Source organism: Entelurus aequoreus, linkage group LG05, assembly GCF_033978785.1.
Source record: "Entelurus aequoreus isolate RoL-2023_Sb linkage group LG05, RoL_Eaeq_v1.1, whole genome shotgun sequence".
NCBI lineage: Eukaryota > Metazoa > Chordata > Actinopteri > Syngnathiformes > Syngnathidae > Entelurus > Entelurus aequoreus.
This window is the reverse complement of record NC_084735.1, coordinates 84,826,700-84,854,617: the sequence shown is the minus strand read 5'-3', so window position 1 is coordinate 84,854,617 and position 27,918 is coordinate 84,826,700. Positions and strand designations below refer to the sequence as shown.

General features: G+C 40.1%; 4 protein-coding genes across 6 annotated transcripts in view; 1 reads left to right on the top strand and 3 right to left on the bottom strand.

Annotated features, from left to right (window-relative positions):
• LOC133651159 (claudin-4-like) overlaps positions 1 to 1,803 on the bottom strand; it is a 16,786-nt gene extending 14,983 nt beyond the window's left edge. The window contains exon 1 of the mRNA XM_062049140.1: positions 1,785 to 1,803. Within this exon, the coding sequence (XP_061905124.1) occupies positions 1,785 to 1,799 (15 nt within the window). The 5' untranslated portion in view covers positions 1,800 to 1,803. The remainder of the gene's footprint in view (positions 1 to 1,784) is intronic.
• Positions 1,804 to 2,586: 783 nt separating this feature from the next.
• LOC133649976 (methyltransferase-like protein 27) lies at positions 2,587 to 15,238 on the bottom strand. The gene is made up of 5 exons (XM_062046692.1): positions 15,116 to 15,238; positions 10,860 to 10,988; positions 3,019 to 3,154; positions 2,862 to 2,954; positions 2,587 to 2,789 (listed from the first exon to the last, which is right to left on the bottom strand). The coding sequence occupies exons 1-5, from the start codon at positions 15,236 to 15,238 to the stop codon at positions 2,587 to 2,589; spliced, it is 684 nt and encodes a 227-aa protein (XP_061902676.1).
• A 3,206-nt stretch (positions 15,239 to 18,444) lies between these two features.
• Positions 18,445 to 27,510, bottom strand: mettl27 (methyltransferase like 27). 2 transcript variants are annotated; one of them, XM_062049133.1, is made up of 6 exons: positions 27,386 to 27,510; positions 24,935 to 25,070; positions 21,540 to 21,668; positions 19,525 to 19,660; positions 19,368 to 19,460; positions 18,445 to 19,295 (listed from the first exon to the last, which is right to left on the bottom strand). In XM_062049133.1, the coding sequence occupies exons 2-6, from the start codon at positions 25,055 to 25,057 to the stop codon at positions 19,093 to 19,095; spliced, it is 684 nt and encodes a 227-aa protein (XP_061905117.1). In that variant the 5' UTR covers positions 25,058 to 25,070; positions 27,386 to 27,510; the 3' UTR covers positions 18,445 to 19,092. The 2 variants fall into 2 exon arrangements, with proteins under 2 accessions (XP_061905117.1, XP_061905118.1); XM_062049134.1 differs by having other exon boundaries at positions 27,410 to 27,494.
• nf2b (NF2, moesin-ezrin-radixin like (MERLIN) tumor suppressor b) overlaps positions 27,488 to 27,918 on the top strand; it is a 40,716-nt gene continuing 40,285 nt past the window's right edge. For both annotated transcript variants that reach the window (XM_062049131.1, XM_062049132.1), the window contains exon 1: positions 27,488 to 27,826. The gene's annotated coding sequence lies outside the window, so the exon portion shown is untranslated. The remainder of the gene's footprint in view (positions 27,827 to 27,918) is intronic.

Genomic DNA, 27,918 nt, shown 5'->3' with positions numbered 1-27,918 from the left:
AACTCTCTCTGTCTCTGCCCCTCCCTCACCGATGCTGTGCGTGCACAATTTGTTTTGTTTTTAACCCCTTCTTAACCCTGAACGTACATTGAAAATACACGCAACCCTAACTCAAAATGCCGGACATTTGAGGCATTTAAGAAACTCCGCCCTGACAGCTCCGCAAAAGAGGACATGTCCGGTGAAAAGAGGACGTATGGTCAGTCTATATAGTAAGAATAGTTCATTTATAATATGTCAAACTACTTTAAAGCATTACAATTGTTAAATCGAACTAAAATAAACAAATGTTCCAAAATAAACTTTTTGGAAAATGAGCTAGCTTACCTTCGGCAAAACGCCCAAAAGCCATACTGCAGTTTCCTAGCTTGTTTTATAGGAACTCATTCAAGAAATATAGTAAGAATATTTTAATCGTACAAAATCGAAATTATGAGATAAAAAGTAAAATGCATGAGATAAGAAAATCAGAATTATGAGACAAAATGTCATAATTATGCCCGACTAATTATGGCTATCATGACTTTTTATCGCTTAATTTCAATTTTTTTAATCTCATGGTTTCGACTTTTTATCTCATAATTTCGATTTTTTTACCTCGTAATGTCAACTTTTTGTCTGCTAATTTTGATTTTTTTATCTCATAATTTTGACACTTTGTCTCGTAAGTAGGAGTTTTCCTCTCATGAGTTCCACATCTCTATGATTGTTGGGGTATTTTGGCATACGCATGTCAAAGTCAAAATGATGAGATCCAAGGTAGAAATGAGATAGGGGGTAAAATGCGTGAGATAAGAAAATCTGAATTATGAGACAAAATGTCATAATTATGCCTGACTAATTATGCATAAAATGACTTTTCATTGCTTAATTTCAACTTTTTTAATCTCATGGTTTTGACTTTTTATCTCATAATTTCGACTTTTTTACCTCGTAATGTCGACTTTTTGTCTGCTAAATTAGCTTTTTTTATCTCATAATGTTGACATTTTGTCTCGTAAGTAGGAGTTTTCCTCTCATGAGTTCCACATCTCTATGATTGTTGGGGTATTTTGGCATACGCATGTCAAAGTCAAAATGATGAGATCCAAGGTAGAAATGAGATAGGGGGTAAAATGTATGAGATAAGAAAGACAGAATTATGAGACGAAATGTCATAATTATGCCCGACTAATTATGCATACAATGACTTTTTATGTCTTTTTTTTTTTTTAAATGTAAATCTCATAATTTCGATTTTTTTTTTTTTATCTCATAATTTCAACTTTTTTATCTCATAATTTCGACTTTTTGTCTAATAATTTCAATTTTTTTATCACATAATTTCGACATTTTGTCCCATAATTAGGAGTTTTCCTCTCATGATTTTGACATCTCTAAGATTGTTGGGCTATATTATGTGTATTATTTATGAATGACACTTGTCCAGGGTGTACCCCGCCTTCCGCCCGAATGCAGCTGAGATAGGCTCCAGCACCCCCCGCAACCCCGTAAGGGACAAGCAGTAGAAAATGGAAAATGGATGGGTGTTGAACACCCTATTTAGAATGAGCTACAATGGCAAAAAATACACGTTTCAAATTGAGCTAGTTTACATGGCAAGCTGCCATTTTGGGGATAGTAATATTTTCCTAGCTTGTTTCCTATGAATTCATTTAGTAAATATAGCAAGAATAGTTAAATTGTGGTATATGAAACAATTTTAAAGGATTACAATTGTGAATTTTACTTAGAATGATCTTAAATTGTAAAAAAAAGAAGCTTATGAAACTGAGCTAGCTTACCTGACAAGCTGCCATTTTGGGGAAGTTGTATCCTGGCATGGTCACATGACTGTCACATGACCACAATCAACAATGTTTCCTTCAGAAGAAGTTTGATAGCAATTTTTAAAATATTATGGCTTCTTCTGGGTTAAGGATGACACAATTCTTTGATTTGTTTAATCAATTTATTTTATAATTTGATTTAGCAATAATTTTGAATTTAAACTCATTTTATTAGGTACACACGGATAAATGAGGTATATTAATACAGCATGTTTATTATTGTCGTTTACTGTATCACACAGAGCTCATTCTAATACTCCCACTACCATTTTAGCAAAGTGGTGACCATTTTTATAAACACGTCATCATTATCATATCTGTAAATAAATTCCTATTTATATATTTTATCCGTAAGTGAGGTCGACGTGATGAATAGTACCGCAGACACTTCCTGTCTGGCCTCTGTCGCCTCCTGGTGGTCATCACGGCACTGCAGCAAAGGTGCACAAAATGATGAGCGATGAAACAAATTCCTATAAGCACACTCCGCGACCTTGTGGACAGCCTTCGCAGGAGAGTTGAAGCTGTAATAGCTGCAAAAGGTGGACCCACTTCATATTGAACCCTATGAGTGGGGAATGGGATGGCACTTCAAGTTCATAAGTGAGTCAAGGCAGGTGGCCAAATACTTTTGGCAATACAGTGAATATTTATAAATACTATATTTAGGTTAAAATAGGTTGACTCTGAAATATTGACACACCATTTTTTACTGTATTTATTCATATTGTGTACAGTAAACATGTTTGTGTCGCAGTTAAAGCTTCTTAAAGAGATACACACATCCAGGTATGTAACCCTCCTCCATCTCTGACACCGCTCTCTCCCACTCCTTCACCTCCAAGACCTCCACGCCACGCCACAGTCCTTCCTCCTCCATCCGCTTTATCTCGCCCTCCAAGGCCAATTTGTAGCCCGCGTTGTCATGGTGACCCCTGCTCGTCATGCAGATGAGGCCCCCTGCGTGCAGGGTGTCAAGTCAAGGTACTGCACACTGAAGCAGAACTGCCCAGTTGGAACCAAGACCCTCACCCTGTTTGGCGGCCTGGCACAGCTCCCTGATGACCTCCACCGGAACGTGGCCCACGCTCAGAGCGCCAACTATCAGCACTACGTCAAAGTCACCTGCAGGGGGAGACACGGTGTGATGTAATCTGTTGTAAACTCCCAACAAACACGATTGAATAACCTGATTGGACAGCAAGCGGCTCTTCTCCGAGCAGAACCAGCTTCAGGTCCTGGTACAGCCCGCTCTCTTTGGCCCGCTGCAGCATCGCCTGGCTTCCATCCACACCCACGAAATGTTCAAATCCATCTTTTTTCATCTGCACCACAGAAGAAGACACAACTATTATTAGATGCTTCACTAATTTGCTTTTTTTTTAGCTTTGCAGAGGGGTGTCCAAACTTTTGCCACCGAAAAATCAAAGCATGCAGGAGCCATTTTGGATATTTTTCATTTTCAAAACCAATACAGTATTTAGATTTATTTTAACCTTTAGGGCTCCCCTCAAGTTTGGTATCAGGGACCCAGAAAGATCTCATAAAACTGTTAAAATAAGTTCTTTTTTTCACATTATTCAACACTTAAAGGCCTACTGAAATGATTTTTTTTATTTAAACGGGAATAGCAGATCCATTCTATGTGTCATACTTGATCATTTCGCGATATTGCCATATTTTTGCTGGAAGGATTTAGTAGAGAAAATCGACGATAAAGTTCGCAACTTTTGCTCGCTGATATAAAAAAAACTTGCCCCTACCGGAAGTAGCGTGACGTCACAAGCGGTAGTGCTGCTCACAATTCCCCGTTGTTTACAATGGAGCGAGAGAGATTCGGACCGAGAAAGTGACGATTACCCCATTAATTTGAGCGAGGATGAAAGATTCGTGGATGAGGAACGTTAGAGTGACAGACTAGAATGCAGTTCAAGAGATATCTTTTTTCGCTCTGACCGTAACTTAGGTACAAGCTGGCTCATTGGATTCCACACTCTCTCCTTTTTCTATTGTGGATCACGGATTTGTATTTAAAACCACCTGGGATACTATATCCTCTTGAAAATGAGAGTCGAGAAGGCGAAATGGACATTAAAGGCCTACTGAAATGATTTTTTTTTAATTTAAACGGGAATAGCAGATCCATTCTATGTGTCATACTTGATCATTTCGCGATATTGCCATATTTTTGCTGGAAGGATTTAGTAGAGAAAATCGACGATAAAGTTCGCAACTTTTGCTCGCTGATAAAAAAAAGCCTTGCCTGTAGCGGAAGTAGCGTGACGTCACAGGAGCTAGTATTCCTCACAATTCCCCGTTGTTTACAATGGAGCGAGAGAGATTCGGACCGAGAAAGTGACGATTACCCCATTAATTTGAGCGAGGATGAAAGATTTGTAGATGAGGAACGTTACAGTGAAGGACTTGAGAGGCAGTGATGGACGTATCTTTTTTCGCTCTGACCGTAACTTAGGTACAAGCTGGCTCATTGGATTCCACACTCTCTCCTTTTTCTATTGTGGATCACAGATTTGTATTTTAAACCACCTCAGATACTATATCCTCTTGAAAATGAGAGTCGAGCACGCGAAATGGACATTTAAAGTGACTTTTATCCCCACGACAATACATCGGTGACACACTTAGCTACTGAGCTAACGTGCTAGCATCGTTCTCAAATGAAGATAGAAACAAAATAAATAAATCCCTGACTGGAAGGATAGACAGAAGATCAACAATACTATTAAACCATGTACATGTAACTACACGGTTAAAAATTCTCAGCCTGGTAAGGCTTAACAATGCTGTTGCTAACGACGCTAAGGCTGATTTAGCAACTTAGCAACCGGACCTCACAGAACTATGATAAAAACATTAGCGCTCCACCTACGCCAGCCAGCCCTCATCTTCCCATCAACAGCCGTGCTCACCTGCCTTCCAGCGATCGACGGCACGACGAAGGACTTCACCCGTGGGTTTGGCGGCAAGCATCGGCGAGGCGTCTGCTATCAGGGTAAGTAGTCCTTGTTGTGTTGCTGTAAGTGTTGTACTTAGCCGCTAATACACCGATCGATCCCACCTACAACGTCCTTCTTTGCAGCCTCCATTGTTCATTAAACAAATTGCAAAAGATTCACCAACACAGATGTCCAGAATACTGTGGAATTTTGTCGAAGAAAACAGAGCTCTGTGTATTGTGTCCAAAAGGGTCCAAACACTTCCGTGGACCTCGCGACGTCATGCGCATACGTCATCCTCCAAAGGCGTTTTGAACCGGAAGTTCCCCGGGAAATTTAAAATGTCACTTTATAAGTTAACCCGGCCGTATTGGCATGTGTTGCAATGTTAAGATTCCATCATTGATATATAAACTATCAGACTGTGTGGTCGCTAGTAGTGGCTTTCAGTAGGCCTTTAAATGTCTAGATCAACTTCAGATCTACATGTCAATATATTTTTAATATATTTAATATCAACACTCAACTCTCAACTCTCAACTCTCAACTCTCAACACTCAACTCTCAACACTCAACTCTCAACACTCAACACTCAACTCTCAACTCTCAACTCTCAACTCTCAACACTCAACACTCAACACTCAACACTCAACTCTCAACACTCAACTCTCAACTCTCAACTCTCAACTCTCAACTCTCAACACACAACTCTCAACACTCAACTCTCAACACTCAACTCTCAACACTCAACACTCAACACTCAACACTCAACACTCAACTCTCAACACTCAACACTCAACTCTCAACTCTCAACACTCAACTCTCAACACTCAACACTCAACACTCAACTCTCAACTCTCAACTCTCAACACTCAACACTCAACTCTCAACACTCAACTCTCAACACTCAACACTCAACTCTCAACACTCAACACTCAACTCTCAACACTCAACACTCAACACTCAACACTCAACTCTCAACACTCAACACTCAACACTCAACTCTCAACTCTCAACTCTCAACACTCAACTCTCAACTCTCAACACTCAACACTCAACTCTCAACACTCAACACTCAACTCTCAACACTCAACTCTCAACACTCAACACTCAACACTCAACTCTCAACACTCAACACTCAACTCTCAACTCTCAACACTCAACTCTCAACTCTCAACACTCAACTCTCAACACTCAACACTCAACACTCAACTCTCAACTCTCAACTCTCAACACTCAACTCTCAACACTCAACACTCAACTCTCAACACTCAACACTCAACTCTCAACTCTCAACACTCAACTCTCAACACTCAACACTCAACACTCAACTCTCAACTCTCAACTCTCAACACTCAACTCTCAACTCTCAACTCTCAACACTCAACACTCAACACTCAACTCTCAACTCTCAACACTCAACTCTCAACACTCAACACTCAACACTCAACACTCAACTCTCAACTCTCAACACTCGACTCTCGACTCTCAACACTCAACTCTCAACACTCAACACTCAACACTCAACTCTCAACTCTCAACACTCAACTCTCAACTCTCAACACTCAACTCTCAACTCTCAACTCTCAACACTCAACTCTCAACACTCAACACTCAACACTCAACTCTCAACTCTCAACACTCAACACTCAACACTCAACTCTCAACTCTCAACACTCAACTCTCAACACTCAACACTCAACACTCAACACTCAACTCTCAACTCTCAACTCTCAACACTCAACTCTCAACTCTCAACACTCAACTCTCAACACTCAACACTCAACACTCAACTCTCAACTCTCAACACTCAACTCTCAACTCTCAACACTCAACTCTCAACTCTCAACTCTCAACACTCAACACTCAACTCTCAACTCTCAACACTCAACTCTCAACTCTCAACACTCAACACTCAACTCTCAACACTCAACACTCAACACTCAACTCTCAACTCTCAACACTCAACTCTCAACTCTCAACACTCAACTCTCAACTCTCAACTCTCAACACTCAACTCTCAACACTCAACACTCAACACTCAACTCTCAACTCTCAACACTCAACACTCAACACTCAACTCTCAACTCTCAACACTCAACTCTCAACACTCAACACTCAACACTCAACACTCAACTCTCAACTCTCAACTCTCAACACTCAACTCTCAACTCTCAACACTCAACTCTCAACACTCAACACTCAACACTCAACTCTCAACTCTCAACACTCAACTCTCAACTCTCAACACTCAACTCTCAACTCTCAACTCTCAACACTCAACACTCAACTCTCAACTCTCAACACTCAACTCTCAACTCTCAACACTCAACACTCAACTCTCAACACTCAACACTCAACACTCAACTCTCAACACTCAACTCTCAACTCTCAACACTCAACTCTCAACTCTCAACTCTCAACACTCAACTCTCAACACTCAACACTCAACACTCAACTCTCAACTCTCAACACTCAACACTCAACTCTCAACTCTCAACACTCAACTCTCAACACTCAACACTCAACACTCAACTCTCAACTCTCAACACTCAACTCTCAACTCTCAACTCTCAACACTCAACTCTCAACTCTCAACACTCAACTCTCAACACTCAACACTCAACACTCAACTCTCAACTCTCAACTCTCAACACTCAACACTCAACTCTCAACTCTCAACACTCAACTCTCAACTCTCAACACTCAACTCTCAACTCTCAACACTCAACACTCAACACTCAACACTCAACTCTCAACACTCAACTCTCAACTCTCAACACTCAACACTCAACTCTCAACACTCAACACTCAACACTCAACTCTCAACTCTCAACTCTCAACACTCAACTCTCAACTCTCAACACTCAACTCTCAACTCTCAACTCTCAACACTCAACTCTCAACACTCAACACTCAACACTCAACTCTCAACTCTCAACTCTCAACACTCAACTCTCAACTCTCAACACTCAACACTCAACTCTCAACTCTCAACTCTCAACACTCAACTCTCAACACTCAACACTCAACACTCAACTCTCAACTCTCAACACTCAACTCTCAACACTCAACTCTCAACTCTCAACACACAACTCTCAACACTCAACTCTCAACACTCAACTCTCAACACTCAACACTCAACACTCAACACTCAACACTCAACTCTCAACACTCAACTCTCAACTCTCAACTCTCAACTCTCAACTCTCAACTCTCAACACACAACTCTCAACACTCAACTCTCAACACTCAACTCTCAACACTCAACACTCAACACTCAACACTCAACTCTCAACACTCAACACTCAACTCTCAACTCTCAACACTCAACTCTCAACACTCAACACTCAACTCTCAACTCTCAACTCTCAACACTCAACACTCAACTCTCAACACTCAACTCTCAACACTCAACACTCAACTCTCAACACTCAACACTCAACTCTCAACACTCAACACTCAACACTCAACACTCAACTCTCAACACTCAACACTCAACACTCAACTCTCAACTCTCAACTCTCAACACTCAACTCTCAACTCTCAACACTCAACACTCAACTCTCAACACTCAACACTCAACTCTCAACACTCAACTCTCAACACTCAACACTCAACACTCAACTCTCAACACTCAACACTCAACTCTCAACTCTCAACACTCAACTCTCAACTCTCAACACTCAACTCTCAACACTCAACACTCAACACTCAACTCTCAACTCTCAACTCTCAACACTCAACTCTCAACACTCAACACTCAACTCTCAACACTCAACACTCAACTCTCAACTCTCAACACTCAACTCTCAACACTCAACACTCAACACTCAACTCTCAACTCTCAACTCTCAACACTCAACTCTCAACTCTCAACTCTCAACACTCAACACTCAACACTCAACTCTCAACTCTCAACACTCAACTCTCAACACTCAACACTCAACACTCAACACTCAACTCTCAACTCTCAACACTCAACTCTCGACTCTCAACACTCAACTCTCAACACTCAACACTCAACACTCAACTCTCAACTCTCAACACTCAACTCTCAACTCTCAACACTCAACTCTCAACTCTCAACTCTCAACACTCAACTCTCAACACTCAACACTCAACACTCAACTCTCAACTCTCAACACTCAACACTCAACACTCAACTCTCAACTCTCAACACTCAACTCTCAACACTCAACACTCAACACTCAACACTCAACTCTCAACTCTCAACTCTCAACACTCAACTCTCAACTCTCAACACTCAACTCTCAACACTCAACACTCAACACTCAACTCTCAACTCTCAACACTCAACTCTCAACTCTCAACTCTCAACTCTCAACTCTCAACACTCAACACTCAACTCTCAACTCTCAACACTCAACTCTCAACTCTCAACACTCAACACTCAACTCTCAACACTCAACACTCAACACTCAACTCTCAACTCTCAACACTCAACTCTCAACTCTCAACACTCAACTCTCAACTCTCAACTCTCAACACTCAACTCTCAACACTCAACACTCAACACTCAACTCTCAACTCTCAACACTCAACACTCAACTCTCAACTCTCAACACTCAACTCTCAACACTCAACACTCAACACTCAACTCTCAACTCTCAACACTCAACTCTCAACTCTCAACTCTCAACACTCAACTCTCAACTCTCAACACTCAACTCTCAACACTCAACACTCAACACTCAACTCTCAACTCTCAACTCTCAACACTCAACACTCAACTCTCAACTCTCAACACTCAACTCTCAACTCTCAACACTCAACTCTCAACTCTCAACACTCAACACTCAACACTCAACACTCAACTCTCAACACTCAACTCTCAACTCTCAACACTCAACACTCAACTCTCAACACTCAACACTCAACACTCAACTCTCAACTCTCAACACTCAACTCTCAACTCTCAACACTCAACTCTCAACTCTCAACTCTCAACACTCAACTCTCAACACTCAACACTCAACACTCAACTCTCAACTCTCAACTCTCAACACTCAACTCTCAACACTCAACACTCAACACTCAACTCTCAACTCTCAACACTCAACTCTCAACTCTCAACTCTCAACACTCAACACTCAACACTCAACACTCAACTCTCAACTCTCAACACTCAACTCTCAACTCTCAACACTCAACTCTCAACACTCAACTCTCAACACTCAACTCTCCAACTCTTGTCGTTGTTTTGTATTGTTAACAATAAGAAAGTTGACCCATCATCCCCTTACCATGTTAGTTTGATGCACAGTACTCTATAGCCCTTTTTATTGTGTTCAAAGTGTACAAACCTTCAGTAAAATATGGACTTTTGTCCATGCTGGGACACATTATTCATATTTACAGAGTTTTCTATGGAGAAATGTGCTTACCTATACAAACTTTTCTATTCATGAACTCTGTTTTGAAGTAATCAGAGCCTTAAATAGGTCAATAACTCATAAAAACATTATTCCTATTTATAGTGTTTTTTATGTAGAAATTTGCTTCATTTTGCGCTCGAGCCGTAACAGTACCCCCCCCCCCCCTCCTTATGCGAGGCTCCCGACGAGCAACGGGGCGCATCAGGGTTAGCCCGGTAGAAGTCCTCCAATAGAGAGAGATCAGCTAGGTAGGAGGCCGGTACCCAGGATCGGTCTTCCGGTCCATAACCCTCCCAGTCGACCAAGTAATGGAACGCCTTGCCCTGTCGACAAACTTTGAGGATCTCTTTTACGGTCCAAACAGGGTCACCATTCTCAAGAACCCTCAGTGGAGGAGGCTGGAGAGGAACGCCCGTGGGTGTGTCCAGAGGTGCGCTCAGAAGAGCGCATTGAAGAATGCGCAGCGGTATGCGCTCGAGCCGTAACACTTTTCTATTCACAAACCCTGTTCAAGAACCAATTCGGTTGGTAAACCGAGGTTTCATTGGTTCCGATTGACAAATTCAAAGACTTTAAGGATTGAAATGAAAACTGTGATTCATTTAATGAATAATTTCTGGAAAATTGCTCCAAAAAAGCATGTTGGATGAGCGTTTCTTGCTTGCTATGTTTACCATTTTGGCCACCATTCCTGTGCCGCAGGCTACGTCCAACACCACAGCGGCCTGGCGGTCGCCACGAAAGTGGGCGGCGGCGGTTCTGGCTGCGATAATGGGTGCACGAAAGTCCAAAACTGCACAATCCTGTTGGGAGGAGTGGGAGTTTCAGAACAAAAAGGTGTGACGTCATCCAGGGTTTCAACAGAGCTGTGTTTGTTAGCTTTAGCAGTTAGCAACGGCAGTTTGTCGGCTCTGACGCCAGCTCCTTTGAATCTTTTCACGGGACTCTGTTACCTCTGGTTAATAAAGAGATTGAATGTGCTTCCATGGCTGTCGTATCTTCATGTCAACAAACGGGCTATTGTTTGGATGACAAGTTTGTCACTCAAATCATTGATTTGTTGTTCAATACTCCCATCGTGTACGTGTATGTCTGCTGTGTCACAGTGTGATGGTGCCTCTTCCGGTTTGATATCAAGTTCATTTTAGTGTGGTGCTTACTGGTCGCTAAAAAGATACTTCCTGCATTGAACTTGCTGCACTTACGACGCCGTCTTGTTGTCAACATAAAACCACATCAAAAGCAGCGTGCCACGTCACATCAAGCTAGCGCTAACGGCGTTGCAAAGGACCTTAAAAGTGATTATATTGTCCCAGCTCTCATCTGCAGCAAGCACCTCCGCTAGAAGCGCGCCGGGACACGCCCCTGCTCGCTCTTCCCGCATCGCGGCCACGCGCCTGCAAGGCTGCAGGCAATCACCAATCAGCGCACCTGGGTCTGATGAGGACAGACAGCATAAAGACCAGCGGACCCGAAGATCCAGTGCCGGAACGTAGTTCTCTCTCCGTAGTATGCATCCCGTCTCTGGTTTCCCTCCGCGTACTTGCTCTCTCTGTGTCTTATGTCCTCTGTGTTCCCCGCAGTGTTCCCTCTGTTTTTCGTGATCGAGCGGTGTGCCTCGACTTCCCACTGGATTCTGGACTGCCTCCCTCGATCCTCGACGCCTGCTTGGACACGGACCTCGTTGCCTCTCTCCAGACCCCGACCTCTCGCTTGCCCACGGACTGCCTTCCTGCCTTGCCCCTTTGGTCTGACGAAGGAGTCATCCAACACGCACTTACTGTCAGGTGAAGGTGGTGACGAACCCCAAGATGCAGAGATGGCAGGCTTGGTGCAGGAAAACATGATTTAATGTCCAAAATTCAGGAAAAACACAAACCAGGAACCAGGAACAGGCAAACTGGAAACAGGGAACAGGAACCAGCAAATAGGAAACGAGGAACAAGAAGACAGCAAGCTGCAAACAGCTATCGGCATACAGGAAGCAGCAAACAGCATGCAGTTTACAGCAAACAATACTCTAAATAGCAGCCGGCTGATTGACACCAGGTGTGGCCAGGTGCCAATCAGCCACAGCGCTCAGGTAGACAAGCAGGAAACTGAACAAAAATAAGAGCGCTGACAGGAAATACAACAAACCGAGGAAAAACTCAAACATAACCAAACTGTCAGTGACAAGCCTGACACTTACAACAAACTCTGGTAACATTTACATTGTTAATTCTACACATCGTCTCGCACCATTCACGCTTAGTAGCATACACACGCCAACACATCATCAGCATCAGTTTCAATAAACCTATTGAACTGATCTCTGCCGTTGTGGCGTCTCCTTCCCCCGCCTTACGTAACATCGATTACTCTTTACTAGTGAAAGTAACAGCGTTACTAACGCCGTTATTATATCCCGCTGTTGTTACAAACACCGCTAATGAGTCATTGTAACACCTAACAAGTGTTAACATAACCGACTGTGGAGGGAGATGGGGCCAGCGCTGCCTGCAGGAGCAAAGGTCACCGCCTCTGTCCACGGTGCTGAGGACAGAGCTCCATCCGGCGGGGGCGTGGCAGTGCTGACGGCGAGACACAGCTGGCAGGTGATTAGATTTCACAGGTGGTACGTGTTGATCTAATCATCTGTTGTCTTTAACAGTAAGCGGCCGGGAGCAGGAGGGGGAGAGGATACGGACGTGACTGAAAAGTCACGTTCCGCGGGAGAAAGACTTGGAGAAAAATGTATGCACTTTGTTCAGCTTTGCACGCCTGGCTCCTGTGACGTGTCTGTCAGTGGGACCGCTAAGAAGCGACCGCCACACCGACATATTCACAACTGCAGATTGTCTACATATTTGTGGCATTGGGGGCGTGGTCAAAGATGCCATCTAATTTGCATAATCTCCGGTGATGCATAGATTTTCTTCGAAAAGCCTAAACGAATTTAATCCATATATATTTTTTAAATGAGTGTTATTAACAATTAGTGTTGACATTTTTCTTACATCGTTTTTGTTAGAATATTTGTTCCTAAATGATCACAAAAACTTTGTATTACATTGTGTTCCTGACAAGAAGACAAAAGGCTATCTTTGAGGCCTACCAAAACTCCATTGTGTAGGGGGGGGGGAGCAAGATGGTGTTCCTGTGTTCTTTCATGTATGGTAATCAACAGACGGATGTTGTTCTGGCCCAAGGACTTCAAAGCGGACAGATGGCAGGATCTGCCCAAATTCCAGACTAACTCTTTTTGAAGTATTTTACGAACTCTCTTTGAACTATTTTATGGAACTCTTTTCGAGCTATTTTACGACCTCTTCTTTTGAACTATTCTGTAACCAAAGGCGACGCTGTTTACGACCCACTTCCCTCTGGAAGTGGACGCGGTGGTCAGGTGGTCAGAGAAAGTCAAATAAAGAAGGAGGAGTGCCATCTTTTTGGCAGAGCGTGCTGGAGATTGTAGAAGGATACAATGTCCGGGCGACTCTCCTCAATATATTGAGTCCAAATTGAATTCTGTCTCTGTTTAATTCTTTGCCTCTTGTCTTGTTTAATAGATGTCATCAGTGTTTGAACCTGACAGTTTTGCTTTATTTTCAAATTGGCGCTGCTTATTGAACCATTTTTCAAGTTTCTAGAGATTTCTCCAGTCCTTTAGTGACTTTTTATGTATTAAAAACAACTAGCAACAAATCTGGCAACGATTTCCTGGTGTTATTGTCGTCAGAATAATTGTATATAAGTTATCACACAACTTTGTGTTCCCATGATTTCAGCTCGCCCTGCGAGAAGACAAAAGCTATCTTTTATCTTACCAAGCAAAAGGCTTGTAAAACTCCACTGTGTGCCATAGGATGCGACATGGAGGTGTCGGTTTCTTTGATCTATTGACAGCCACAGGAAGACCTTGTCCTGACCCGAGATCTACAAAGCGGAGAGGGAGCAGGACCTGACACCGCTCCAAGCACCTTTTCTTTGAACTCTTAGGAGCAGCTGCGTAATGTAATGTAATGCTATGTACCGTATTTTTCGGACTATAAGTCGCTCCGGAGTATAAGTGGCACCGGCCGAAAATGCATAATAAAGAAGGGAAAAAAACATATATAAGTCGCACTGGAGTATAAGTCGCATTTTTTGGGGAAATGTATTTGATAAAACCCAAACACCAAGAATAGACATTTGAAAGGCAATTTAAAATAAATAAAAAATAGTGAACAACAGGCTGAATAAGTGTACGTTATATGAGGCATAAATAACCAACTGGTATGTTAACGTAACATATTATGGTAAGAGTCATTCAAATAACTATAACATATAGAACATGCTAAACGTTTACCAAAAAATCTGTCACTCCTGATCGCTAAATCCCATGAAATCTTATACGTCTAGTTTCTTACGTGAATGAGCTAAATAATATTATTTTATATTTTACGGTAATGTGTTAATAATTTCACACATAAGTCGCTCCTGAGTATAAGTCGCACCCCCGGCCAAACTATGAAAAAAACTGCGACTTATAGTCGGAAAAATACGGTAATCAGAAAAGGCTCAAATAAAAGAGGATGCGTGGAACTTCCTCGTCAGAGCGGTGTGTTGACGCTGTACGAGGGTGCAGGCACACAGGCGCTCTCCTCATGAGCTAAATTGAATCCTGTCTCTGTTTGATTTCCTTTGCTTCTTGTCTTGTCTAATAGATGTCATCGGTGTTTGATACCTGACAATTGTAGCCTGCACTCGTGTTTAGCGACCCTTCACTTCTGCCGCTTCATGTCTGCGACGAACAGCGGGAGCTCGTAGTATTTACACATTGCACATTTTGTAGATCACAATTAAATACATGTAGGAGAAACCCTGGACTGTCAATCAATCATCACTTCTAGCAGCCACTAGGGGGCCACAAGTGTGTGATTACTATGATATGCTGGGAACAAGCGACCTGCTCGTAGTGGCTGGCCCAGCTGTTGTAGAAGTCCATCTTCTCCGCTGTAGTGCTGCCCTTGTGAACTGACAGGATGACTTCTTTGACGACATCAAACGTGCGGCTCTCTGCAGCAGACATTTTGTGTACGCACCTGGCAAAGTGAAGAAGCGGACACAACGTGACTCAAACTTGATCGTACCAAAGTCCTTTTCTAATGTCGGTGCTGGCGAGGAGGTCAAAGAATGATTCCGTTTTTCTGTGTCGTAAAAACATTGTTATGAAATATCGTAATGAAAATACTTGGCATGAGCTATGAACATGTACTTATGGGCGAACTGGCAGTATAGTCTGAACACACAAATGATGAAGAGAAAAAGAAAACTACACAAACGCCGTATTTACCAGACTATAAGGCGCACTTGAAATCCTTTTGTTTCCTCAAAACTCGACGGTGCGCCTAATGTACGGAATAATTCTGCTTTTGCTTACCGACCTTGAAGCAATTTCATTTGGTCCATGGTGTTAAGATAAGTGTAGAGGTGTAACTGTGTTGTAAATGAAGTGAATGAATGAACTCATTGTGTTTTGCATATGCTGAATGTTCATATTCATCTCGGAGAAAGCAAACCACCAAGTTTAAGTAAATAGTGGTATTTCAGTTTGAGCACATAATAAGATAAGGCCCCTTAGTTTGACATTCGCAGGTGGAATGGAATCACTTCTAATCCGCGCATTACCTTGCGACCACCCAACCGTAACATAACTTTTTCCCTTGTTGTACTTTTTAGAATGTGCCAAAAGTGACAAATTTGTTAAAACTTGAATGTATGCCAGTATTTTTTGTTGAGGACACATATCCATTTGGATTGAAGGATTAAAACAATACATTGAAAGTTGGATCAACTTTGAAGTTGAATAAGTTAATTTATCCCTCCAGGACTTGTTCTCCTCCAGGACCAGGAGGCGTGTGGGTCGGATCACAGCTGACTCTTCTCACCCTGGACACAAACTATTCTCCCCTCTCCCCTCAGGCAGGAGACTACGGTCCATCCAGACCCACACCTCCCGCCACCTGAACAGTTTTTTCCCCTCGGCCATCAGGCAAATGAACAATAACTCCTAACAGTAGCTCCTTGAATTCCTTCTAAGTCTATCTGATAGCTCAGTTACAGCTCTTTTTATTACCAAATATGTGTTATATGTTGATTGATTGATTGATTGAGACTTTTATTAGTAGGTTGCACAGTGAAGTACATATTCCGTACAATTGACCACTAAATAGTAACACCCGAATAAGTTTTTCAACTTGTTTAAGTCGGGGTCCACTTAAATTGATTCATGATACAGATATATACTATCATATATACTATCATCATAATCACACACATTGAATTATTTACATTATTTACAATCGGGGGGGGGGGGGGGGTATGGACATCAAGTAGTGGACATAGAGAGAGAGAGAGAGAGAGAGATCAGAAGGCATAAGAAAAAGAAAAAGTATCTGCATTTGATTGTTTACATTTGATTATTAGCAATCCGGGGAGGGTGTTAGTTTAGGGTTGTAGCTGCCTGGAGGTGAACTTTTATTGCGGTTTTGAAGGAGGATAGAGATGCCCTGTCTTTTATACCTGTTGGGAGCGCATTCCACATTGATGTGGCATAGAAAGAGAATGAGTTAAGACCTTTGTTAGTTGGGAATCTGGGTTTAACGTGGTTAGTGGAGCACCCCCTGGTGTTGTGGTTATGGCGGTCATTTACGTTAAGGAAGTAGTTTGACATGTACTTCGGTATCAGGGAGGTGTAGCGGATTTTATAGACTAGGCTCAGTGCAAGTTGTTTAACTCTGTCCTCCACCTTGAGCCAGCCCACTTTAGAGAAGTGGGTAGGAGTGAGGTGGGATCTGGGGTGGAGGTCTAGAAGTAACCTGACTAGCTTGTTCTGTGTTTTATGTTGCACGATTGCACCAAGAAATATTCCTAGTTTGTGAACCCGTTCTCAAACAATGGCAATAAAACTATTCTGATTCTAATGTTGAATAAGTTGATTCAACTTAAAAACTCTAGGTTTCCAGTTTACTCAACTCTAGCAGGGGGTAGTTGCGCCACATTTTTTAGGAAACATACTGGTCTTATTTGCAGTCGCTCCTAATTCCTACTTCAGCCAACTCCTTATTTTTAGTCCAAGAAAGTTGTTATTGTCAGTTGTACAAATGTAAAGTTTGTAGTTAGTTGTATTTACCAACAGAAGTATTCATAAAAAAACATCCAAACCTTGAAAGTTGAATAAACTAGAAAATGCTTTGCAGCCAGTTGCTTAACTTTAATTTAAATTTGATTCATTTTTTTTTAAAGGGCAATAAGACAAAAATGTATAAGCTATGTAAGTCGCAAACATACTGTAATGTAACTCACAATACTTTGTATATGTAATGTTAGCTTTACGCAAACAGTAGCATAAAAACAAATACTTCTGGGTGTTCAAATTATTTCGATGGTGGGAATATTTTGAAGTCATCAAAACATGCATTAAAACAGTGCACACAAATATATATTTTTTTCATATCTTTCTGTCAAATTAAACAATTTTTCACCTTAAAAACAAGTTAAATAACAAGTCAAACACGGTTTACTCACAGACTTATCTCTTCCGGGGCTTATAAGAACGAGAACAACTTGTCTTCCTGAAATCGCCAAACACAAAAGTGCCAGAAAATTAAGTTTATCAACTGTGATGTTTGTGTTTGCAGATCATTGCCATAAGTTCAGTGTCCTCATTATTCAATACACACACACACACACACACACACACACACACACACACACACACACACACACACACACACACACACACACACACACACACACACACACACACACACACACACACACACACACACACACACACACACACGTAGCAAGGTTTCTTATTCACAAACACATCACATATTTCCAGTTTTTGTGGCAAACACAGTAACCAGCGACTGATGATAACATTTCCCTTTCTTTGAAAATGAAGCCTGGACCACCAAAACAATGACCGTTTCATCTTGATACCATAAGTTTACATCAAATAACATCACATTTAATATATCAAACATTGCTCAATAAAACATCAATAAAATAAAAAATAATAAAATAATAAAAATAAAACATCAATAAAATAAAAATAAAACATCAATTAAAAAAAATAAAATAATTTTTTTTTTAAAAATATAAAAAAAATAAAAAATAAAAAAAAATATATATATATATATAAAAAAATAATAAAAATTTTAAAAAAATAAAATAAATAAAATAAAATAAAAATAAAACATCAATAAAATAAAAAATAAACATTGATTGATTGATTGTAAGTAGCTTTTACGTTCTGTGTTTGTTCTTACAAGTTTAGTCTGTCAGGTTTTTGTCTTTCTCTAGAAGACCTTCTCAGTTTTCCACTTTGCATCAGTCCATCTTAGATGAGCTCGGGCCCAGCGAAGCCGGCAGCGTTTCTGGGTGTTGTTGATAAATGGCTTTCGCTTGATGCACTTTTCCTTTATATATTACATTTAGCTTAAAATTGTCCAGTTTTACAGAATTGCCATGAATTTAATGAGATCGGTAGGTTGGAGTTCAAATCCCAGCCGAGTCATACCAAAGACTATAAAAATGGGACCCGTTTCCCTCCCTGCTTGGCACTCAGCATCACGGGTTGGAGTTGGGGGTTAAATCACCAAAAATGATTCCCGGGCGCGGCGCCGCTGCTGCCCACTGCTCCCCAAGGGGATGGGTCAAATGCAGAGGACAAATTTCACCACATCTAGTGTGTACGTGACAATCATTGGTACTTTAATCTTTAATCTTAATCTTAATTCCACTTCCTGTAATTCAAATCCAACTTCCTGTGGGGTGGAGCAAATTTCATTTCAAATTGGACTTTTTCAAATGAACTGAAACTTTAAGCCAAGGATGACAACTTATTTATATTGTGTAAACATGTTTGTGTCGCAGCTAAAGCTTCTTAAAGAGATACACACATCCAGGTATGTAACCCTCCTCCATCTCTGACACCGCTCTCTCCCACTCCTTCACCTCCAAGACCTCCACGCCACGCCACAGTCCTTCCTCCTCCATCCGCTTTATCTCGCCCTCCAAGGCCAATTTGTAGCCCGCGTTGTCATGGTTACCCCTGGTCGTCATGCAGATGAGGCCCCCTGCGTGCAGGGTGTCAAGTCAAGGTACTGCACACCGAAGCAGAAATGCCAAGTTGGAACCAAGACCCTCACCCTGTTTGGCGGCCTGGCACAGCTCCCTGATGACCTCCACCCGAACTTGGCCCACGCTCAGAGCGCCAACTATCAGCACTACGTCAAAGTCACCTGCAGGGGGAGACACAGTGTGACGTAATCTGTTGTAAACTCCCAACAGACACGATTGAATAACCTGATTGGACAGAAAGCGGATCTTCTCCGAGCAGAACCAGCTTCAGGTCCTGGTACAGCCCGCTCTCTTTGGCCCGCTGCAGCATCGCCTGGCTTCCATCCACACCCACGAAATGTTCAAATCCATCTTCCTTCATCTGCACCACAGAAGAAGACAGTCATGGATCACAGGAGTGTCAAAAGTGCAGTCTGGGGGACATTTTGGGCCCTCGTCTGTTTTTTATTGACCCACGGCTGCCAGTCAGTGTGAATGCGTGCTAGTAAGTGCGCAAACCTAGCTTCCCGACACCTTAAGAGTCACGCTGGACAATGAGCTGACAGCTTTGAACTCACTGCCTAGCGCTGCACGTGCTCGATCAGCCCAAAGCTGGATTGAGCAGATGACCGCTGTTATGTCTGCATAGTGTAACAATAAAACGGATTACATATTGATGAAATCTATTACTATTAAATATTAGACTAAATTGCTTTGTCTGTGACGAGGTGGCGACTTGTCCAGGGTGTACCCCGCCTTCCGCCCGATTGTAGCTGAGATAGGCTCCAGCGCCCCCCGCGACCCCGAAGGGAATAAGCTGTAGAAAATGGATGGATGGATGCTTTGTTTAGTTCAGCACAGGAGTCCCCAAACTTTTTGACTAAGGGTTAAAATTAGGTTAAAAGAATTTGGCTATAGTGTGTATATATATATACAGTATATATATATATATATATATATATATATATATATATATATATATATATATATATATATATATATATATACACACTACCGTTCAAAAGTTTGGGGTCACATTGAAATGTCCTTATTTTTGAAGGAAAAGCACTGTACTTTTCAATGAAGATAACTTTAAACTAGTCTTAACTTGAAAGAAATACACTCTATACATTGCTAATGTGGTAAATGACTATTCTAGCTGCAAATGTCTGGTTTTTGGTGCAATATCTACATAGGTGTATAGAGGCCCATTTCCAGCAACTATCACTCCAGTGTTCTAATGGTACAATGTGTTTGCTCATTGGCTCAGAAGGCTAATTGATGATTAGAAAACCCTTGTGCAATCATGTTCACACATCTGAAAACACTTTAGCTCGTTACAGAAGCTACAAAACGGACCTTCCTTTGAGCAGATTGAGTTTCTGGAGCATCACATTTGTGGGGTCAATTAAACGCTCAAAATGGCCAGAAAAAGAGAACTTTCATCTGAAACTCGACAGTCTATTCTTGTTCTTAGAAATGAAGGCTATTCCACAAAATTGTTTGGGTGACCCCAAACTTTTGAACGGTAGTGTATATATTTTTTTAAGTCGATTAAGAATCGTTACAAGTTAGAATCGCAATGAATTTGAAAATCAAATTTTTTTGGACATCCATAACCGTGATGTAGCCCTCACTAAAAACAATTGGGCATACACTCGGCTACGGTGGTGGTGGTGGTGCTTACTGCAGGTTTCGTTCCCCCGGGATGCAGACGGACCACTCCGGACAGGACGTGCAGGTAGGAACATGATTTAATCTTTGAAAATGGAAGAAGTACCAAAAACAGAAAACAAGCCGAAGGAACAACGTGCCGATCGCACTAAGGCTACCACAATACTCACGTAACCGGTTGTGTGTAGCAAACAATGAAGTCAGGCCGACTGACCGGCAAAGGCAGGCTTAAATAATGCCTCTGATTAGTGCTCAGGAAACAGGCGAGCATCCCGAACACCAATCAGAGACAGGTGGAAATAATAAGCACCCATGGTAACTAAAAACAAACTCAAGGGTGCACAAAAACAGGAACTGAGGGAGTCCAAAACTAACAGAAAATAACAAAACATGATCCGGGCCACGGATCATAACACACTGAATTGTGATTTTAGCATCACAAATGTTTTGTAATATGTTAAATCATAACTTCATTGACAAATGTAATGGCTTTGTGAGTGTCTAAATGATTTATTTGATTAATCATTTCTGATAAAACGCTTCCAAAAAAGCATGTTGAGTGAGTGTTCCATGCTTGCTATGTTTACCAGTTTGGCCACCATTCCTGTGCCGCAGGCTACATCCAACACCACAGCGGCCTGGCGGTCGCCACAAAAGTGGGCGGCGACGGCGCTGGCTGCCAGACAGGGTGCACGATAGTCAATAACGGCAACGTCCTGTTGGAATGTCAGAACAAAAGCTTTATAGACACACAAATGAGTCATTATAATACCTAACGTGTTAATATACGATCATAACTGTCAATCAGTCATCTACATTGTGTTGTAGAATATTGGTTGGGAAATGACCAAATTTCAATGGTCAAATCAACGTCAGAACCCAACATTGATTAAACGTCGTCAAAAAGCATGTCGTTTCAATGTTGTATTTGTGTTGTAGAATATTGGTTGGGAAATGACCAAAATTCAATAGTCAAATTAATGTGAGAACCCAACATTGATTAAACGTCGTCAAAAAGCATGTTGTTTCAACGTCGTATTTGTGTTGTAGAAATTGTTTTGGGAAATGACCAAAATGTAATGGTCAAATCAACGTCACAACCTGACGTTGAATAAACGTCGTCAAAAAGCATGTTGTTTCAACGTTGTATTGGGGTTGTAGAATATTGGTTGGGAAATTACCAAAAATTCAATGGTTAAATCAACGTCACAACCTAACATTGAATAAACGTCATGAAAAAGCATGTTGTTTCAACGTTGTATTTGTGTTGTAGAATATTGGTTGGGAAATGACCAAAATTCAATAGTCAAATTAATGTGAGAAACCAACATTGATTAAACGTCGTCAAAAAGCATGTTGTTTCAACGTTGTATTTGTGTTGTAGAATATTGGTTGGGAAATAACCAAAATTCAATGGTAAAATTAATGTGAGAACCCAACATTGATTAAACGTCATCAAAAAGCATGTTGTTTCAACTTCGCATTTGTGTTGTAGAATTTTGTTTGGGAAGTGACCAAAATTCAATGGTCAAATCAACGTCAGAACCCAACATTGATTAAACGTCGTCAAAAAGCATGTTGTTTCAACGTTGTATTTGTGTTGTAGAATATTGGTTGGGAAATAACCAAAATTCAATGGTAAAATTAATGTGAGAACCCAACATTGATTAAACGTAGTCAAAAAGCATGTTGTTTCAACGTTGTATTTGTGTTGTAGAAATTTTTGGGCAATGACCAAATTTCAATGGTCAAATCAACAACACAACCTGACGTTAAATAAACGTCGTCAAAAAGCATGTTGTTTAACGTTGTATTTGTGTTGTAGAATATTGGTCGGGAAATTACCAAAAATTCAATGGTCAAATCAACGTCAGAACCCAACATTGATTAAACGTCATCAAAAAGCATGTTGTTTCAACGTTGTATTTGTGTTGTAGAATAATGGTCGGGAAATTACCAAAATTCAATGGTCAAATTAATGTTAAAACCCGACATTGATTAAACGCCATCAAAAAGCATGTTGTTTCAACCTTGTATTTGCGTTGTAGAATAATGGTTGGGAAAATGACCAAATTTCAATGGTCAAATCAAAAACACAACCTGACGTTGAATAAACGTAGTTAAAAAGCATGTTGTTTAACGTTGTATTTGTGTTGTAGAATATTGGTTGGGAAATGACCAAAATTCAATAGTCAAATTAATGTGAGAACCCAACATTGATTAAACGTCATCAAAAAGCATGTTGTTTCAACGTTGTATTGGTGTTGTAGAATATTGGTTGGGAAATTACCAAAATTCAATGGTCAAATCAACGTCAGAACCCAACAATGATTAAACGTCATCAAAAAGCATGTTGTTTCAACGTTGTATTTGTGTTGTAGAATATTGGTTGGGAAATGACCAAAATTCAATGGTCAAATTAATGTTAAAACCCAACATTGATTAAACGCCATCAAAAAGCATGTTGTTTCAACGTTGTATTTGTGTTGTAGAATAATGGTTGGGAAAATGACCAAATTTCAATGGTCAAATCAACGTCAGAACCCGACATTGATTAAACGTCATCAAAAAGCATGTTGTTTCAACGTTGTATTTGTGTTGTAGAATAATGGTTGGGAAAATGACCAAATTTCAATGGTCAAATCAAAAACACAACCTGACGTTGAATAAACGTAGTTAAAAAGCATGTTGTTTCAACGTTGTATTTGTGTTGTAGAATATTGGTTGGGAAATGACCAAAATTCAATAGTCTAATTAATGTGAGAACCCAACATTGATTAAACGTCATCAAAAAGCATGTTGTTTCAACGTTGTATTGGTGTTGTAGAATATTGGTTGGGAAATTACCAAAAATTCAATGGTCAAATCAACGTCAGAACCCAACAATGATTAAACGTCATCAAAAAGCATGTTGTTTCAACGTCGTATTTGTGTTGTAGAATATTGGTTGGGAAATTATCATAATTCAATGGTCAAATTAATGTTAAACCCCAACATTGATTAAACGTCGTCAAAAAGCATGTCGTTTCAATGTTGTATTTGTGTTGTAGAATATTGGTTGGGAAATGACCAAATTTCAATGGACAAATCAACGTCAGAACCCAACATTGATTAAACATAGTCAAAAAGCATGTCGTTTCAACGTTGTATTTGTGTTGTAGAATATTGGTTGGAAAATGACCAAAATTCAATGGTCAAATCAACGTCAGAACCCGACATTGAGTAAACGTCAAAAAGCATGTTGTTTCAACCTTGTATTTGTGTTGTAGAATATTGGTCGGGAAATGACCAAAATTCAATGGTCAAATTAATGTTAAAACCCGACACTGATTAAACGCCATCAAAAAGCATGTTGTTTCAACGTCGTATTTGTGTTGTAGAATAATGGTTGGGAAAATGACCAAATTTCAATGGTCAAATCAAAAACACAACCTGACGTTGAATAAACGTAGTTAAAAAGCATGTTGTTTAACGTTGTATTTGTGTTGTTGAATATTGGTTGGGAAATGACCAAAAATTCAATGGTCAAATCAACGTCAGAACCCAACATTGATTAAACTTCATCAAAAAGCATGTCGTTTCAATGTTGGTTGGGAAATGACCAAATTTCAACGGTCAAATTAATGTCAGAACCCAACATTGATTAAACGCCATCAAAAAGCATGTTGTTTCAACGTTGTATTTGTGTTGTAGAATATAGGTTGGGAAATGACCAAAATTCAATGGTCAAATCAACGTCAGAACCCAACATTAAATAAACGTCAAAAAGCATGTTGTTTTAACGTCGTATTTATGTTGTAGAATATTGGTTGGGAAATGATCAAAATTCAATGGTCAAATCAACGTCACAATCCAACATTGATTAAACGTCATCAAAAAGCATGTTGTTTCAACGTTATGTTTGAGTTGCTCAACGTCACGACCTAATTCAACAAGTTCTCAACATTGTTTTAATGTCTTGTTCCTGCTGGGACTAAGCGACCTGCTCGTAGTGGCTGGACCAGCTGTTGTAGAAGTCCATCTTCTCCGCTGTAGTGTTGCCCTCATGAGCTGACAGGATGACTTCTTTGACGACATCAAACGTGCGGCTCTCCGCAGCAGACATTTTGTGTACGCACCTGTCAAAGTGAGAAGCGGACAAAAGGTGACTCAAACTGGATCGTACCGAAGTCATGTTCTAGGAGGTCAAAGTATCATTGACTTTTTTTCTGTGTTGTAAAACATTGTTATGAAATATTGTAATGAAAATACTCTGTGGCGTTACAAACATGTACTTACCGTACGGTGGGCAAACTGCCAGCAAAGTCCAAATGCTCCAATCACACCAATAATAAAACCAGAAAAAAATACAAACACCATAAATGGTGGAAGTTCAAACGGAAGTTAATTATTGGCTACACGGGGCGCCAGACATGAGGGATATACTGTACATGGAGGCTAATTTGTGTCTTTATTACAAAAGCTTTATTGGACACTGAATTTAATAATATTTTTTTGCGTTCGAATTATGTGAACTGATTTTTTTTAACATCTAATTATATTGACAATTTGATTGAAAACAAATGTGTGAGCCAAAATAGTGTTTCAAAATGAAGTTTAAAAAAAAGTTACTGCAAAAAAAGTGTATAAAAAACTCAGTGCAGAAAAATTCAGTGTTGAGCAAATTAGTGCAGAAAAATTCAGAGCAAAAAATAAATAAAGTGTATAAAAATTCAACGTGGAAAAATGACATTGTGGTTTTAAAATTAAGCGTGTAAAAATGTATTGTAAAAAGAAAATCAGTGTAGAAAAACATTCGGTGCAGAAAAAATCAGTGTAAAAAATTCAGTGTAAAGTAAATTAGTGCAGAAAAATTCAGAGCAAAAAATAAATAAAGTGTATAAAAATTCAACGTGGAAAAATGACATTGTGGTTTTAAAATTAAGCGTGTAAAAATGTATTGTAAAAAGAAAATCAGTGTAGAAAAACATTTGGTGCAGAAAAAAATCAGTGTAAAAAATTCAGTGTAAAGTAAATTAGTGCAGAAAAATTCAGAGTAAAAAAAAAAAGTGTAGAAAAATGACACTGTGAAGGTTAATTTGTGTCTTTATTATGAAAGCTTTTTCGGACACTGAATTTAAGTAACATAATTTTTTGCGTTCGAATTATGTGAACTGATTTTTTTTTTACATCCATCCATGCTGACAGTTGTATTTAATAAAAATGTTTGACTTAAAATTGTGTTCTGAAATGAAGTGTGTAAAAATTCATTGTAAAAAAAAATCAATCAGTGTATACATTTTTTGTGTGCAAATCAGTGTAAAAAATATCACTGCTATATACTATAGCAGTGGTCCCCAACCACCGGTACCGGGCCGCACAAGAAATAAAAAAATAATTTTTAAAAAAATAATTTTTTATTTATTTTTATTAAATCAACATAAAAAACACAGTAAATACATTATATATCAATATAGATCAATACAGTCTGCAGGGATACAGTCCGTAAGCACACATGATTGTATTTATTTATGTAAAAAAAAATAAAAATAAAAAAAAAATTTTTTATGAAATCAACATAAAAAACACAATATATACATTATATATCAATATACATCAATACAGTCTGCAGGGATACAGTCCGTAAGCACACATGATTGTATTTATTTATGTAAAAAAATAAAAAATAAAAAAAATTTTTTTTTATGAAATCAACATAAAAAACACAATATATACATTATATATCAATATACATCAATACAGTCTGCAGGGATACAGTCCGTAAGCACACCTGATTGTATTTATTTATGTAAAAAAAACCAAAAAAAAAACAACTTAAAGGTGAGGACGGGAACGTAGATCGACCGGTAAATTGAGAGCTTTGCCTTCCGGCTCAGCTCCTTCTTCACCACAACAGATCGATACAGCGTCCGCATTAGTGAAGACGCCGCACCGATCCGCCTGTCGATCTCACGATCCACTCTTCCCTCACTCGTGAGCAAGACTCCGAGGTACTTGAACGCCTCCACTTGTGGAGGCGTTCAAGTACCCCCGGATTGTAAATAATGTAAATAATTAATTCAATGTATATACTCTGATGATTAACTTGTGTGATGACTGTATTATGCTGATAGTATATATTTGTACCATGAATTGATTAACGTGGACCCCGACTTAATCAAGTTGAAAAACTTATTAGGGTGTTACCATTTAGTGGTCAATTGTACGGAATATGTACTGAACTGTGCAACCTACTAATAAAAGTTTCAATCAATCAATCAAAGCACTGACCACTGCCGGACTGTATAGAGCCCAGTGAGACAATAAACAACATGTGTCCAGCTCGTGTTTACTAACATCTATCTCCAAAGTGGTCAGGTTGTCCTATATTATAGGATTTTTGACATTATTAATCGTACAGAGGGTGAAATTGTGGTATGAATATATTAATTACCGTACGTCCGGCAACGCTGCTCACCGCAAAAAACCTTGACTTCCTGGTGCTGTCCTTGCCGCGCATGCGCTCTGCCGTCACTCGTCTTGCTGTTCACAATCCGGCCTCTAGGGGGCCTCACTCGCTCACTCGGAGTCAAAACAATCTTCTGGAAAGTCCTCAACTTGGACTGCGTGCTAAAAAGCTAACCCATGTAGCTCTCGTCTTCAAACTAACATTAAACGTCATCCGCCCGGGCAGTCGGTGTACGCTGCGTTTCGGTCATGGAGACTTGTGAAAAGTTGTGGACTTGTTTCGGCCGTCTTTGGTGTGTTTTTGTGCGGTAGTTTTTAGCGGACGCTGTCTCTTAGTGAGTCGCTAGCTTAGCATCGATCTGCCACAAAAACAACAAAAAAACTCCCGATCTTCATTAACGACACAAACTTTGGACTTTTCTCTCTGGTGAGCTATAGTTTAAAGTCGTTGTTATGGAATGATAATTATTCATATTTTATCGTAGTTGTTCATGCTTTGTTGTCTTGAATGTTTAGGGA